Source organism: Caenorhabditis remanei, chromosome X, assembly GCF_010183535.1.
Source record: "Caenorhabditis remanei strain PX506 chromosome X, whole genome shotgun sequence".
Lineage (NCBI taxonomy): Eukaryota > Metazoa > Nematoda > Chromadorea > Rhabditida > Rhabditidae > Caenorhabditis > Caenorhabditis remanei.
The window spans coordinates 17,783,961-17,799,143 of NC_071333.1; the positions used below are offsets into that span (position 1 = coordinate 17,783,961).

General features: G+C 37.5%; 3 protein-coding genes across 3 annotated transcripts; 2 read left to right on the forward strand and 1 right to left on the reverse strand.

Annotated features, from left to right (window-relative positions):
* Positions 1–668: 668 nt before the first annotated feature.
* Positions 669–3,550, forward strand: GCK72_025594 (uncharacterized protein; the record flags this gene model as incomplete). The annotated part of the gene is made up of 8 exons (XM_003106167.2): positions 669–761; positions 812–967; positions 1,792–2,060; positions 2,116–2,224; positions 2,657–2,831; positions 2,875–3,134; positions 3,184–3,359; positions 3,412–3,550. 8 exons carry the CDS (start codon positions 669–671, stop codon positions 3,548–3,550), a joined length of 1,377 nt encoding a protein of 458 aa, XP_003106215.2.
* Positions 3,551–5,854: 2,304 nt separating this feature from the next.
* On the forward strand, positions 5,855–7,757 carry GCK72_025595 (uncharacterized protein; the record flags this gene model as incomplete). Its single annotated transcript, XM_003106270.2, has 5 exons — positions 5,855–6,260; positions 6,314–6,385; positions 6,693–6,880; positions 7,445–7,627; positions 7,677–7,757. The coding sequence occupies 5 exons, from the start codon at positions 5,855–5,857 to the stop codon at positions 7,755–7,757; spliced, it is 930 nt and encodes a 309-aa protein (XP_003106318.2).
* A 649-nt stretch (positions 7,758–8,406) lies between these two features.
* GCK72_025596 (uncharacterized protein) lies at positions 8,407–11,827 on the reverse strand (the record flags this gene model as incomplete). The annotated part of the gene is made up of 11 exons (XM_003106139.2): positions 8,407–8,451; positions 8,502–8,634; positions 8,688–8,782; positions 8,842–8,968; positions 9,187–9,272; positions 9,322–9,624; positions 9,671–9,811; positions 9,868–9,981; positions 10,035–10,153; positions 11,538–11,659; positions 11,757–11,827. The coding sequence occupies 11 exons, from the start codon at positions 11,825–11,827 to the stop codon at positions 8,407–8,409; spliced, it is 1,356 nt and encodes a 451-aa protein (XP_003106187.2).
* Positions 11,828–15,183: the final 3,356 nt, after the last annotated feature.

Consider the following 15,183-nt stretch of genomic DNA (forward strand, 5'->3'; position numbering starts at 1 on the left):
TGCAGTGTTGACACAAGGGTAAAATTCAACTTCACTATTATCAGTGCTAACTAGATTTTCACAATCACGATCACAAATCGAATTACTACTACTAAACCAAAACAAAACTTACTTTATACCGTTTGGGTTTTCCCGAACAAGTTTTTTGTTCAAAAGAACATTCTTATTCTATTTTTGGCCAATTTCTTCGCTCTTTTTTCGTTTTAAGTTTATGACTTTCATTTCTTCTCTCATTTCCGCTCTCGTCGAAATTCTCGTCAGAAATAAAGAAATAACAACGTTGTCCTTCCTGTTTCAACGGGTACATCAATACAACGCGTGCGCGCAAGGCGGCCAAAACATTCGTCCACTACGTCATGTGGTTCGCAAAACACATTGGCAACCGAGCGCACTTGCATTTCGCATCAGCTGACCCCGACATCGCACTGGTGTTCTGTTCTCCCACCTTAGTTATCTAGGCGAGACTACCATAACGTTCAGTTTCTTACAATTCGTTTGTTATTGTGTGTTTATCTCTGCCCGCACATATAGCGCACCCCGCGGTTATTGATTTTTGTGGTGTCTCGTTTCTCGCCGCTTTCTTTTTTTTCCTTTTTCTCTTTTCGTTGATAATTAGTACTGATAAGCATTACCAATATTATCACAAACTATTTCTCGTTGCAGTTGGTATGTCAAAAAAGGGAAGGAATGTTTTTCAAAGTGTCAGTTTACTGGTCTTATTCGGAGTATATCAAACCAATGCACAATACGTGGTGGACGTGGTAAGAACGCTTTGTGAACATTTTCTTATGAAATAATTACATTTTTTCAGATGCGAACGACGTCATTCGGTGAAGAAGAATTGGTGCACAAATGTGCTGCGACGGGTGGAAATTTCGGGTTAGACGTTGGCGAATTCATCATCACCGAGACAAATCTGGGTTGTGGAGTTAGTGTCGAACCAGCCGATGCATGTGGACCAGTTCGGGTGAGTTATGTCTTTGAAAACCACTCATAACGTGGGAAGTAATCCTTTTTCGTATAAAACCGTGCAACGAACGGAAAAAAGAATTTAAAAAACAAGGCCTTCAAGAACGTCGAGTAATCCCGAAACGCCCTCGGTTTCCATTAGTCCCAATGAAATGTTCTTTGCTGGCAGAGGCAAAATCAGAAGAGCGAGCCACGCAATATCAAATTATTCTTTTTTTTTCTTGTTTTAACCAAACCAGCAATTCGGCATACCAAAAGAATTTCACTGTTTACGAACGTTTTTCTATTCAACCAGTCATTCGAAAGAATACGTGCCTTGTTTTGAATATTTTCCAAATTTTTTTTTCGCTGGACAGCACGTGATCCAAACAACACGAATTACATAGTTCGTACTATTTAGGACATCAATCCCTACCCTTCCCTTCCCTCGAATTTTCCAATAAAATACCGTAACCTTTGGTATTAACAGTTTAGTTCAAGTCATATTTAACCCGATGATATGAAATTTTCCAATGTATTAAAAAAACCGGAAATGGTCAACGCACCCGTAGTTCAATTCTTGATTAGACAACCGGTTCCTGGTTTTCATAGCGTCCAGAAAAGTTATTGAGACATTTTTTACATCTGTTCGCAGAACCGTTGAGGCAGAAGGGTCAATACAATAATCAAAGTTCTGTTCATAGTGTTTTCTGTCTATTCGATTCGATTATGTATTCAAATCCACAATTTATTGTAGTTGTATCCCTCTCTATAGTCAGAAACGACTACATTTCTTTTCAAAGAAAAAAAATAACAAAGAAAATGAAACCGAACGTTTTTCAGATAGCATCCAACCAAACCACCCGATGCCATAACCTTTTTGCATTCGTCTCCCGAAGTGATTATGCGCATCCATGCAAGTTTTCGCATCAAGCATATATGGTTCAAAACTCAACATATCCATTCCGACTAGTGATATTCTACAATTATCCTGGACAGGATCCAATCACAATGGAGGGTACTGAACTTCGCGACAAAGTCTACATTCCGGTCGTCATGATTTCACACGCGTGTAAAGAAGAGATCGTTAAAAAGTATTCGGATACAGCCGGGTGAGTTGTTGTCACTATCATCATCTTCTGACCCTTTTTTAACTATTCCATTTAGGTATCGCCTGCGAGTCCGCATCGATCCAGGCTACTACGAATTGTTCCGCTACTTGATTCCATTCCTTGTTGTCATTGTCTTCTGCTTCGCCCTTTTCCTTATTACACTGGTGAGTTTCAATTGAATAGATGGGGCTCTGCGTTTTGTGACGGGCCAGCTAGAGAAAGGGGGGACTGACGTCATAAGAATCAAGACTCAATGGATCAAATCCTGAAGATGAGCCAGATTGAAGAAGATGAATGAAAATCATGAAACAGCACATGACAGAATTGAACTTTGAGATGTTTATGAAATAGTATTTTGATGGTTTCAATCTTTTTTGTAATTGATTGATATAAGAGCTAGCTGTGAGCACCAATTCACATCATTTACTTTTGGGGCGCTCAATCTGTTTCAACAAATTGAGTGTTGGGAATTGAAAAAAAGGAAAAAAAGGAATCTAGTTTAGGAAAAACCCAATTTAAATTCCCTCTTCTGAAGAACAGGCCCATTTGAAATAAAATGGGTACCCCTTCGCCTAACCAACAATTATTTCTTTCAGTGCGTTCGTGGTTGCGTGGAAAGGAGGAAATTGAACAGACGACGTCTCTCCAAGCGAAATCTCAAAAAGATTCCAGTGAAAAAATACCGATTAGGTGATGATCCAGACACATGTGCCATTTGTCTGGAAAGCTTTGCTCCTGGAGAGAAGCTTCGACATTTGCCATGTAGGCACGGTAAGAAATTATTAATAATCATTCAATAGTTCAAAAAGTTTAGTATTCCACTGCAAATGCATCGACGTGTGGCTGACACAGACCCGCAAAATTTGTCCTCTGTGCAAGAGGAAAATAGGATCAGACTCTGATAGCGAGTGCTCCACAAGTGATCTTGCAAGTACTTCGCAAGCTCCACATGATTCGGTGGCGTTGTACAGTAGTTCACAGGATCATTCGGGATTTGATGAGATCCCGGTGCCCACACCTCAAATGCTCGATTTGTGGAGTTCGCAAGAGGCTCTAGTCGACCGCGATATTGTGGTAAGTAACAAAAATTAAAAATTTACTACCTACTTAATATTAACTTTAGCTGCTCAACACCACCAGACGATCGATAACTGGATTTGTTCGCAACGCATTCCGAAAGCTCAGGCATGCTCCAAGACCTGGTACCGAGTTGAATCAAGCTGGCCTTGAACACGGATCCTACCTTGTGAGACAACAACCACAGTCTAACGATAGTGATCATTTGTTGGAGAATGAAGTGTTAGTTTTCTGACCAGAAAACTTTTTGTGGGAATCAAATCTGTAATTTCAGCTCCGACCCAACTACAAACTCTGAAGTAAACGTTCCTGCCTCTCAGGAACTCATAGTCCCATCATGTGCCATGTCACCCCCAAATACGGATAACAACTCAGTTGAAGCATCTTCTAGTCCATCTGAACCTTGTCAATAATTTCCCTTCATGCATATACTTGTACTATTTTAATTTTTTCCAAAAAATACTTAATCTTGTCGTATCTTTCAAAAAACTTACCACAATTCACCAGTAAATCTCCGTTACCTTGTACACTCCGGTTTCTCTCTCTACTAGACGTGATTCTTTCTTTTCCCCCTATTGTCATTTTTATTTTTATGTTGCTATGTATATTTTCCGCTTTTCTTTTTCGTACGAAAAGTAGCGCCGCACCGTTTTCTATTTTTTTGCTCTCCCCACGTTTGTCTTGTCTGTAAATCAAAAGCTGAACATCATGCAACCTAGTCACCTCTCTCATAATTTTCTCTTTCATCGCGAGTGATTAAAAAACTGTTAAATGAATTCATGTGAACTAAGTTGTTGGTTTGAGACACATTTGACACCCACTCGAACACCCGGCCACTGAAACAAATCAATCACTCGAAGAAGAAAAATTAAGCTTCCGAATAGCGGCAGTTTAGTTTTTTTCTTATTTCTATACAAAGAAACCAGGGAATACACAGGTTTGAACAGTCATTAACTATATCTGAAAAGTCATTAAAAAGATCAACCATAAAGCATTCCAAAAACGCCGATATGGTGCTCAAAACTTCAAAATTTTCGCATAGAAACTGAGTTGTCACATTCACTTTTTGTCAAAACAATAAATCCGGAAAAAACTTCAAAAACTTTCTATTTAGGTTTTGTTTAGAGCATTTTGATGTTGGTGGTGTAGAAACTGGAATTTCTAGGCCACCTACCCAAAATTGTAAAAATACTTTAAAACCAATCAATATCGGACATCGAACTTCGGAAATTCAGAATGATATCTAGAAAAGTGAAACATCGTTCTACAGATCTGACCAGGCTTGGTCATATATCATACCCATTCAAACACTCGGACACTGAAACAAATCAATCACTCGAAGAAGGAAAATTAAGCTTCCGAATAGCTATTTTTTTCATTTTTATATGAACACAGGTTTGAAAAGTCATTAAACATGGGCGTTTTCCAAAAGACGCCAAAAATCAATTCCAGTGAACTTTAACTTAGCGGCAAACTCTAAGGAACTCATTCAACTGTAGAGTGATGCTAACAAAAACAAATAAAAAACAAATACCGTATTTGATAACATAGTTCAGAATTTTCCCAGCGATTTCCCTTTGTCGGAAGGTGCAGTCTCTGCCATAAGAAAGAAGGGCGCCGGCAAAAACCTATTCTAAAAAACCAGACGAGGAAAGTGAGAAAGTTCATGAGAACCCAAAACCTACAGCAAAAGAAGAAAGAAGGTTTTCGAGGTTTTCGTGTTCACACGGTTTTTGTTCTGTTCTTTTTAAAAGTCTTCTTTCTATCTTTCCAATGGCTACCAATATGTGAAGGTTTCTCAAAAAGATTAATACCAGCTTACTCTAACTTTAAGAAACATTTTGATTCATGAACTGATTAAAAAATGATTGTAGTGTTTCACTTCCCGTCATCTCATAAAAGATTATTCGAAAAGATTAACCCTTTCTCTGGTCACTGAAAAATAGCCACCCCCACCGGCAGCGTCTCTGGATTAGTGCACCCTGGAAAACCTGACATTTTGTGATATCTGACTAACTAATCTCCTCTCAATTAATCTCGAATGTGAGGGTGGAAACAAAAAAAAGGGGATGGCATTCGCAAAGAATTTTTATCAGAGAAACGACGGCGAGTAGCAATGAGATGAAGAGATTAATAGAGGGGATTAATTGGATGATAAAAAGAAGCGAGCTGGGAGAGATCAGTTATTCAGTTTTTTATTTTACAAATTATTTTGCACTTCTTACAACTCGCTTATTTTCTGTCTGCAGGAGCATCCATCTCGTCTGAACAAGTAGCTGGTGGTGCAGATCCGAGTCAATGAGGTTCTTATTTTATACCGTTCTCATTTTTAAATCTTTTGGCTTTTGATATTATATGTCCACGAAATCTTACCGGGAGATGTTAAAGTCACATCTAATTTATTGGGAATTTTCCGAGATGATCTCGTAGTTGAAAAATATCAAATTCCGTGTTTTTTGGCTTTGTGGGTCTGAAAAGAACTGCAAACCATGTTTTCCGCTTCGAGACCATTTTGAACAAATTGGATGCGATTTCAACACTCCCCGACAAGTGTTTGTGAATAATACACAATTTTAAGGCAGATACTGTTTTTTAAAAATTAAAGTTGAATACTTTTTGTCTGAATGAAAATGCAAACTCGGTTTAGTTAAAATTCTGCTATAATATAAAGTTTCACCGAATTTTCACAAAAAAATATTTACAGATTCGATCCCAGCATGAATCCCAACGCCAACTTGAACAACATCTTCGATTTCCCAGACCTGCCACTTGTTCTACCAAAAATCGAGGTGCCGGATTCATCTGATTTCCTGCTACCCTCACCACAAGAACTTCAACAATTCGATCCGCCGCGCAATCTGGTCTCACAAATCGCTCGTCGTTGGAGCTGCGGCGATTCACAACATGCGGTCGACGAAATGCCCGCCTCCTACTACCATAACCTCGGCTTTGCTCTTCATAACCACATTCAAATGTCGAATCAGCGTTATTTATCGGATTTTAATTGTCCTTCAACGGTTTCACCAATTCCATCTGCACACGAGCCGGGTCAAATGCCGCCGATGACACCGTATGATCATATTGGTCAGGATCCACATTTATTCTCTGCTTATGGCAATTCTAGTAAGTACTAATTAATAAGGATTTAACTCCTAATTACATTTTTTTTGTTCCAGTGATGCCCAGTGACGTTTCATACTTCGACAACGGTTCTCGTTCGATCTCAGCTCCAAATATTGGAAATCCAGGTTAGCCAATTTTTTTTTTTGGAAAATGCTTCTTTCTACAATTACATTATAGTTTCATAATCCTTTTGAGAGATTATAAACCTTTTCAATATGAGATTGATCCTTACAACTTTTCTTTTCCAAAAATTCTCTTGGATAAGAGATTACCTGAACTAGACACTAATCCAATGTGGGTGAGGATTAACCTGATAACTGACCTGGAGGCTTTTTCAATTCAATTTGGTCTTCTCCGGTTTTCTCTGGTAATCTCTGGAATACATAGAAAATGAAAACTCTCAGAACAAACTATATTCTTTCGTTTTTCCAGGTCTCAATACTACTGTCATGACAAGCGGTAACTCTCAATCTTGTGCAAATCGGCGACGGTTCCGTACCAACTTCACTGAGCAACAGTCAAGCTTTCTCGAAGACTCATTCAAAGAATCTCACTATCCGGATCACAAATCTAAAAAGCACATGGCGAATTACTTGAACATTCCGGAAGACCGTATAACGGTGAGTCTTAAAGCATTTTGTTCATGTTATATCATATAAAAATGCAATCTTTATACTTCATGACACATATTGTGGCTTCTTTGATTTGTACATGTCACTTTGTAAAAGAACTATCACGGTGAGATTTGTTTCCTTAATTCTTACTAGAGATGAGATTAAACGTAACTTTTAGTCCTAATCCATTTCCTTAGTCGTTAGTTTTTTTCAAAGGATATTTATTATTTAATAATCTGATTAAAAAATCAAAAAGAATAATTCGATTACTCATCTCCCAGTTACCTCTTTCCCGCGTTTCTTGTGAAATACAACCTGTCATAAAACAATTGTTGATCCCACTCCCTCGCCTCAGCTACCGTAGTCATATAGCCGTATGCTATCCACATGTGTGCCCCTCAAACTCTCGAGTTGCAATTTACGAGCAACTATCTGTCACAATTGAAGGGGAAGCCAAAAGCAAACGCTTTGAAAAATTAGAACTCTTGCGAAACCACAATAATCATTCCAGTTGATTTATGTTATAGTTCTGGGAAATGTACATAGTTATGAAAATTTCGTTTTTTTCAGGTCTGGTTCCAAAATCGTCGTGCTAAATGGCGAAGGAAAGAGCATCGCCAGCGTGATCGGAGCAAAAATGAACTTTTCACAAGTACGCCGAGCTCTTTCGATTATTCATGCTTCCCTGGGCCAAATCCAGAAGAAATACCAGATGTGAAACATCCGAATATTTATGGGATGCCAGGTTCACAGGTAAAATGATTGGATAATTAAGTTTTGTGACCAATTTAAAAAAATTCAGCTTCAGATGACACATGATCCATTCCAAATGAACCCAGACGGTAACAATGTTGAATATCTTCACAACCAGGGTCAGCACTAACTTCACATCTCAATTCCGCACAATATTTTTTATTTTTCACTTCTCATCAATATTTGTGTCTTTAAGTTTCAGTTTTTGATTGTACTCCTATCACATTTTGAAAAATTGCGATGACCAATCAAAAAGTCACTTTGTAACTGTTATACAGAATCTCATACATATATTTTTCAATTTTCTATGAATATTTGGTTTTTTCAATATAATTTTTACTTTTATGTGCTTATTCTAGATTTGCCATATCACATCAGAGGTTTAATTGTAGTAATAAAAAAATATGATTATTTATTTTAATTGAATAAAGTACTTGTTAGTTATTAATATATTTTAAAACCATAAGAAGAGATCAATAAACTTTTACATAGTTTTTTTTCGGAAGAAGAATCAGAATGACCAAGCTTTTTGTGGAGCCATTGGAAATTTGGTTGGGTAGAGACCCGTAATCGCTCTTTTGGCAAATAAGGTGCTGTGGGGAGACAGAAGTGATTTTGTTTGGTATTCGGGAAGAGACATGATACAGTTATTGGTGGGCGTTGTGTTTTCAAATAAGTTCTAGGTCGAATCGGTAGCGTGAGATTTGGAAATGATGGAGAAGGTCAAGAAAATCACATGGAAGTTATTAAAATGAGTTTAAGTAGATAGGAGGAAATATTCACGATTTGGTGGTCACTGAGTAGATTTGCTTGTCGGTGTTAACCTGAAAAATATATCGAGTTGTCAAATCAGAACACCTTTCCTGGAAGTTACCTGATCCTGAGACTCGGTGTTTTCGCTTTCAATTTTCTTTGTCCCATTAAGCTCCTCCATCGGAACTCCATTTTTGGTAGCATTTCGGTTTTCTGGGACATAAGTTCTCTCGGTTTCAAAACGATTCCTAGATCTGAATATTAAAAAATTATATTTCTGAGATTGAGATCAAAAGTTCAAACGTACTTGAAGAACTCGAATGGAACTTTTGAAAGTTGTCTTTTGAGTGCTCCTTGGATTTCACTATTCAGGAAGCAGTAGAGAACAGCAATGAAGATTCCCTGAAATAAAAATATATAAAAAAAGGTTCCATTTGAACTCAAAGGTCGTGTTGTCTCACCTGACTATGTTGTAAGATAGCCGAGCCGAGCATGTAGACAGAGCTCGGGTGCTCAGGCTCATAAAAAAGTGGGATGTTTGAAATTCCGAGGAGTGGCACTAAGAGGAGAGTTGCTTTTATTGTTCTCCTGAAAAAAAAGAATAAAAAGTTGGTATTATGTGTGTTTTGAGGCTAAAAATAAAATGACGAAATGAGACGTCTCATTAATTTGATTTATTCGGCTTTGACTGGACGGGGAAAGAAAGAAAGCAAAAGAATTAGAAGAACGGAAAAGGAAGTGCTAGACGCAAAAGGTAAAAAAAACAATTAGAAAAGGATAATGAAATTGTCAATGAGTACACTTACCAGATTTTCTTAGATTCAGCGGAATTTTCTGTTCTCAACTTTTGAACCAATATCACCACAATCATCAGTAGAAATATCAAATTCATCTGAAAACGTTAAAATTCAATTTTTTAATTTTTTAAAAACAAAACATACAATTAATGCAGACCCCATAGTCCCTGCTAAAATCCAAAGATGATTTCCTTGAGCATACGGTACCCAGCAAAACGAATTCGGCAGCTGACTCGACTTATACTGATGAACTATCGTCCATGCAGTGACAACCACAAATGGGACACCCCATCCGCATGCCAGGTAGAGAGACCATGGCGCGTCACTGTGTCGCATTGCAAACACAGTGAAGCGACTGTATAGGAACGCTCCTTCTATTAACATCCACATGACGGATGCCACCTGGAAGTAGATCACAAACCAGAGAATGGCTTTGCAGATCCATTCCTGAAATTTCGAAATAATTGAGCGGTCAAGAATTACAACAACATACTAAATCCCATAATGGTTGAGGGTGAAACCGAGTACAGTCTTGGAACAGGTTGGTTGACTGCACTATAGTCCAGATGGCTAGTACAGCAAATCGAAACACGAAAGCAGTCGCCAGGTTCTTATGAATGGATAACCTCCGACACTGAAAAATTTAATTTTTATATTCAAATTGGTCACATTGGTCACATTAAACCTTACCTGTATAGAATCAAAAACTGAAAACAATATAATTGCGGCCACCAGAAGTATCACTGATACAATAGATAACGTTAATGACACTGATATCACCAAATCTCGTAAAAACTCTGGGCACTGAAATATAAAAAAGTTGTTTTTGGAGTTCCTAGCGGTGACAGGAGACATACAACTCTGCAGAATCCTTGAAGACATTGTGCATATTCCTCCACAACTTTTATACACATGGAGTAGTTAGAGTCTTGCCATACTCCCATGTTGTTACAATTCCGGGATACCATGTACTTGTCTGAAAATTTTTTGCATGTTGAGCTTTGGTACAAATGGGTGTCCCTGGCTAACTCCCATCCCTATTTTACCCACATTAGGCGGTTAGACTTCCTCTTTTTTGCGGTTTGCGTAACGCAACAATAGTCTGTTTCTTCAGGGAATTACCATAGTTTACTAGTCATATATTCAAGAATTATGTTCGCGCGCTTCTTTGTTCTTCTCTCATCCCGCGTCTTCTCGTATCTTCCATATTTTTTTTCCCCGATTCCCCTTTTTCGAATTCCTCTACACGCATACACAATTGTACAAAATACTAGCGTTAGAAGACGAAAAAAGAAAAGTTTTGAGTGTTGCGCTCTGTTTTTTTTTTGTTTTTCGCACTAGCTGCCGGAAGCATCGGCCGTTGCGTCGAGTTTGATGAATGACTAAGATAAAAGTATCACCAGAGAAAAGGAAAAGCGCTTTTTCGAAATTTTTAAGAATCCATCGGCTTAAAGATGAAACGAGAAGGCATTCGTGTTTGTGGTTTGACGTGTGTTCCCAGAGAAGTGAGAACTCTAATGCATTTTTATAAATGACCGAGATAAACGTTGCAAAGTGAGAAATGACTGTGCTTTAGGAGTGGGAAGAAAAAGAGAATGGCACGGAAAGTTCAAGAGTTTCTGTAGAAACGATCACAGACCAACCAGAGGAAATTGAAAAAGTTTAGACCTTGAAAAAGTTGGAAATGTAAAAAAAGAATGTGAGTGACACTAAACTTGGAAATCATAGAATTCTAATTTTAGATTAGATTGAATTAATCTAATTGTGGTTTCTAGTAGATGATTAACTAAGGAAGGTCATGGAGTTAGTTTGGAGTTATGGAATGTCACGTATATCATTGGAAAGCTGAGAAAACACTGATTCCAAATATAGATTTAGTTTTTGCCCTTGAAGCCTGGTATACAAAAAAAAACAAGGTCAAATTTTCTGAAAAATGTCAAATTTGCAATTTTCGGCTGTTAAAATATATCAGAACTCGAGGGCAAAAATTGGATACATAATTGGAATCAGCATTTTCTCAGTGTTACAATGATATATGTCACTCTAAAAACTCCAAACAGACTCCGTGACCTTTTCTAGTAAAAATTTGAATGCGCCATTACAAAAATCATCACAAGCAGACGTTAAAAACGATAAAATATAATTATTTTTGACAAGAGATAGGTATGAAGACATGTAAACTATAAAATATGAATAACACGCAGCTCTCAATAGGTTTAGTAAACGTGAAAACTACAGTAAGACGTAAGACGTCAAAATTTTTTTTGACAAACCGATAACCTTAACGATGACATCATTGTTTCAAATTTTTGAATCCTTGTGTCATATCCAGGTTTTCTTATTTATTTCCTGTTTCCTACCTTTAATATCTTCACATCCTGGTATTGAAGTGCAGTATTTGAAAGGACAATCCCTGGTCATTTGCTGTCCTAAACGTGCACTTGCCCAACATAGCGACTTGTCAAAGTCCACGGCGCATCCGCTGAAAGAAAGACAATTAGTGTGCTCTTGGGTAGCTTCTTATTAATAAAACGGCCGTTTTCAAAATTCCGAATGACCTTTGATAAGCCAGAACCTACCCAGAATTATACGAGGTGTTCTGTTTCAGTGCTTCACAGGCGGCATACTCGGTTCGTATGATACTTGTCATTGAGCAACAAGTTTTCTGAAATGACGTTTGAATACATTGTCAATGTTAACAAAAACGGGGAGGACGGAATGACTGGAAATGACAATAACACACGTCGAGTTCATAGCGGGTGGCAAAGGATGGGGAAAAGAGAAACGGGGGGGGGGGCAGAAGATGCTTCCGAGCAAAGGAGGAGAGAAAACTATTTTTATTTTAGTGAGAAGAAGAAAAAAGAAGAGAAAAAAGAGTGAATAAAACAAGTAATTGTGCGGGGCGACCGACCCTGAATGAAAATTGAGCCGTTAGTAGTAGCACCATCGAGATCTGTGAGAAAACAAAGAGCAGGGCATTCTAGGTTTTTCCAGATTTTTGAGATACCGAAACAGGGAAAAGACGGAAGTGCAGATGCTCATCTCAATTTCTTCTCATCAGGTCGAAAACAAAAATAGAAGGCTATGCAGCACTTCTGTTGATCCCATCCCCTCAAGAACATCACTACCCACAGGGCAAAGAGCTTACCTGAGGTATCAACAATATAATAAAAAAAGGTTAAAGTTGAGTAGACTATATTCAAAAAACCCATGGAACAACAAAAAACCCAAAATAGAATTGGAAATGAATGTGACACAAAGAGCAGGAATGTAGAATGTATAACCTCCGGTTTGGGTTGCCGCTTCCTCTCCCGAAAACTTCAAAGTATTTTGAAGTGGTGAAGGAAGAAAGGATTACACGCCTCACTGCCAGATCATGGGCCCTCATGGTCCCCACCCTTTTGTCATATAAGGTCTAGTGTCCCAGTGGGCGAGAACTTCTTTTTTTGAATTCTAGTGCATGAAGATAGCGAAAGCACAAAACTACATTCATTAGAGACCTTTCACGGAAATAATACAACTCGTGTGTGAGCCAACATTACTCAAACTCTTAAACTAGGCTTCTGTTGCCCATAAAACTCGAATGGAAAGTGGTCAAACACCAATTGGAATTGAAGGAAACAGGGGGTTGGCGAAAATTTGAAATTTGTTGAAAAGAATGAGAATATCTGGCCTCCGGAATTAAACTGAACTTTTGTCAAGAGCATTCAGAGACAGAACACGACAACTGTTGGGTGCAAATGTTTATTTTATTGAAAGTTGCATTGAATCGACGTCAAATGAAACAGCGGGACCCATAAAGTCAACGAGAAACAAAATGACTAGTCAGGAACAGCCAAAATTACACGTTACTTTCAGACTCATTGTTTTTTTTTTCATTTGAGAATTTCTGAATGGATGAATGAAGCTTGGTAAATATTGTCCGGCTATTTATTTTCTATTTCAAAATGGGAACCTAATCTCTCCTTCTATTTTTTTTCAAGATTTTCAAGATTTTCAAGACTTCCTAGATTCTCTTTTCTATTTCAGTTTGTTTTGCTTCTCACTTTTCGTTTTCTTACAAACCGGTGGCGTCTGGTTTGAAAGGAGGAGACGAAATTTTTCACCAACCATGTTTTCCAGAAGAAAAAAGTGAGCATGAAAATAAAAAAAGAAAAGAAAAACGAAAATTCCAGCGTGAGCTGAAAGCGTTGTTTTTGACACAATGTGTTTGAGCTTTGAAGAAAGAAACAAAATGGAGAGTCATGAAATCTTAAACTTTTCACATTTTTCTTCTTTTCTGAGAGGTTTTTTTTTCGAAACGGTGTACGGTAGGAATTGAAAGAAAATGACAACCAAAAATAGGATGGGGTGAACTTTATAAACAAGTTTTACAACCTATTTTGATGTTGAAGATCCTTTAATTGTTGCATTTAAAAAACGAATAAAACAATTTTGAGAATCAAAGGCTGCGTGAAACCAAAACACACCGACATGCTAGAATACAGTGACGAGAAACGTCAAGTAGCGCTAAATTACAGACAAAACGCGTTAATTACAAAACGTTGGCATATAAAATACTATAATATGTATTGTCGTGTACTGAAAATAAATGAACCGGATAAAAACAGAAATTCTTAAGTATGGGGTTTCCCTGAAGTACTATGACGTTGTGTTGTTTGAAACTACATCAATTCGTGGAATTAATTATTTTGGAAAGATTTTTCATAAGGTTTTTTTGTTTTTAAGAGTGGTTAAGGAGCAATAAGTTGTTTACAGAAGAGGAACAGGTGGATAAGTCGATGTGGGAAAACAAGATAAGGTGAGTAATTGGTCGAAAAACGAGAACCGTATAAAAAAAGTTCGAACACTATATGTATACTTAAAATGGGAGTCAAGTCAGAATAAGAATAGTCAGCACAATCGTAAAAAGGAAGCAATTTGAGGGCTAGTAAAAAATGTTTTTGAAACTAATTAGTTCTCGCACCCGCCTGAAACTAAAAAAAGGAAAGAGGGTAGAGAAAAGACACCCGAACTTTTTCTCGGTCGTTACATAACATATTCGCCCCACCATCCTCCCCATTCCCGCTCGTCTAAAAACGCTTCCCAAAAATGCTTCTTCCAGAAAAAGGGCGTACTCTTGAGAATTGGAAATTATTCTAACACGGAATGTTTTGATCCGGAAAAGAGATGAAACAGAGAGAAATAATATCTTCTCGCCTTCCCCAGAAATTTGAGTCCGAATGGATGGCTATGTACTTTCTGCAGTTACGGAGTAATACAAAGACCAACCCGTTCAGAAAGTCTTATTTTCTCAAAGTGAAATTCAATTTGAAACAGAAACAGAGAAAAAAGAAGAAAAAACAATCAAGACAAACCTTTTTTTTACAAATTAAAGGTAATCGTACGGAAAAAAGGTTTTTCAACTCACAAAGTTTCGTTTCTAAACTCAAAAAAAGAAAACGACACTCAAAAAAACTGACACTAAAGATAAACCGGAAAGATAACGATGACTAGGAAATAGAAACAGAAAAAAGGGTAGAAAACAACACGAACAATCGAAAAAAGGTTGATTTATAATCTACGAATCGTTATTTTTTGAGTCGGATACGAGAATAAGGGGTATCTGATAAGACATGGCTTTCGAAATGAGTATCTGGGGATCTAAAGTTTCAAAAAAAAAAGCTGAAGTCGCATTGTTCCAATAAACTGTTCGGATAACTTTTACAGAGATCATATTTCGAGATATAGGGTAAACCAAAAGATGAGACAAAAGGGATACATGTAATACATATCAAAGTGTCCTAAAACTTTCATTCAGAACTTTCTACACGTCACTTTAAGTATCTATCCATATAGGTTCCCACAAGTTTTCAAAGATTAATGAAAACATCGCAATTCGGTGCATAGCGTGGAAATAATTCACCCCTCTTTTTTCCTCAACACGCCTATTTATGGTATCGATGTAAGAACCCACAAAAACGGAAACTCAAATGTAACAAAATAAAGGAGGCGTGAAAAAAGCAT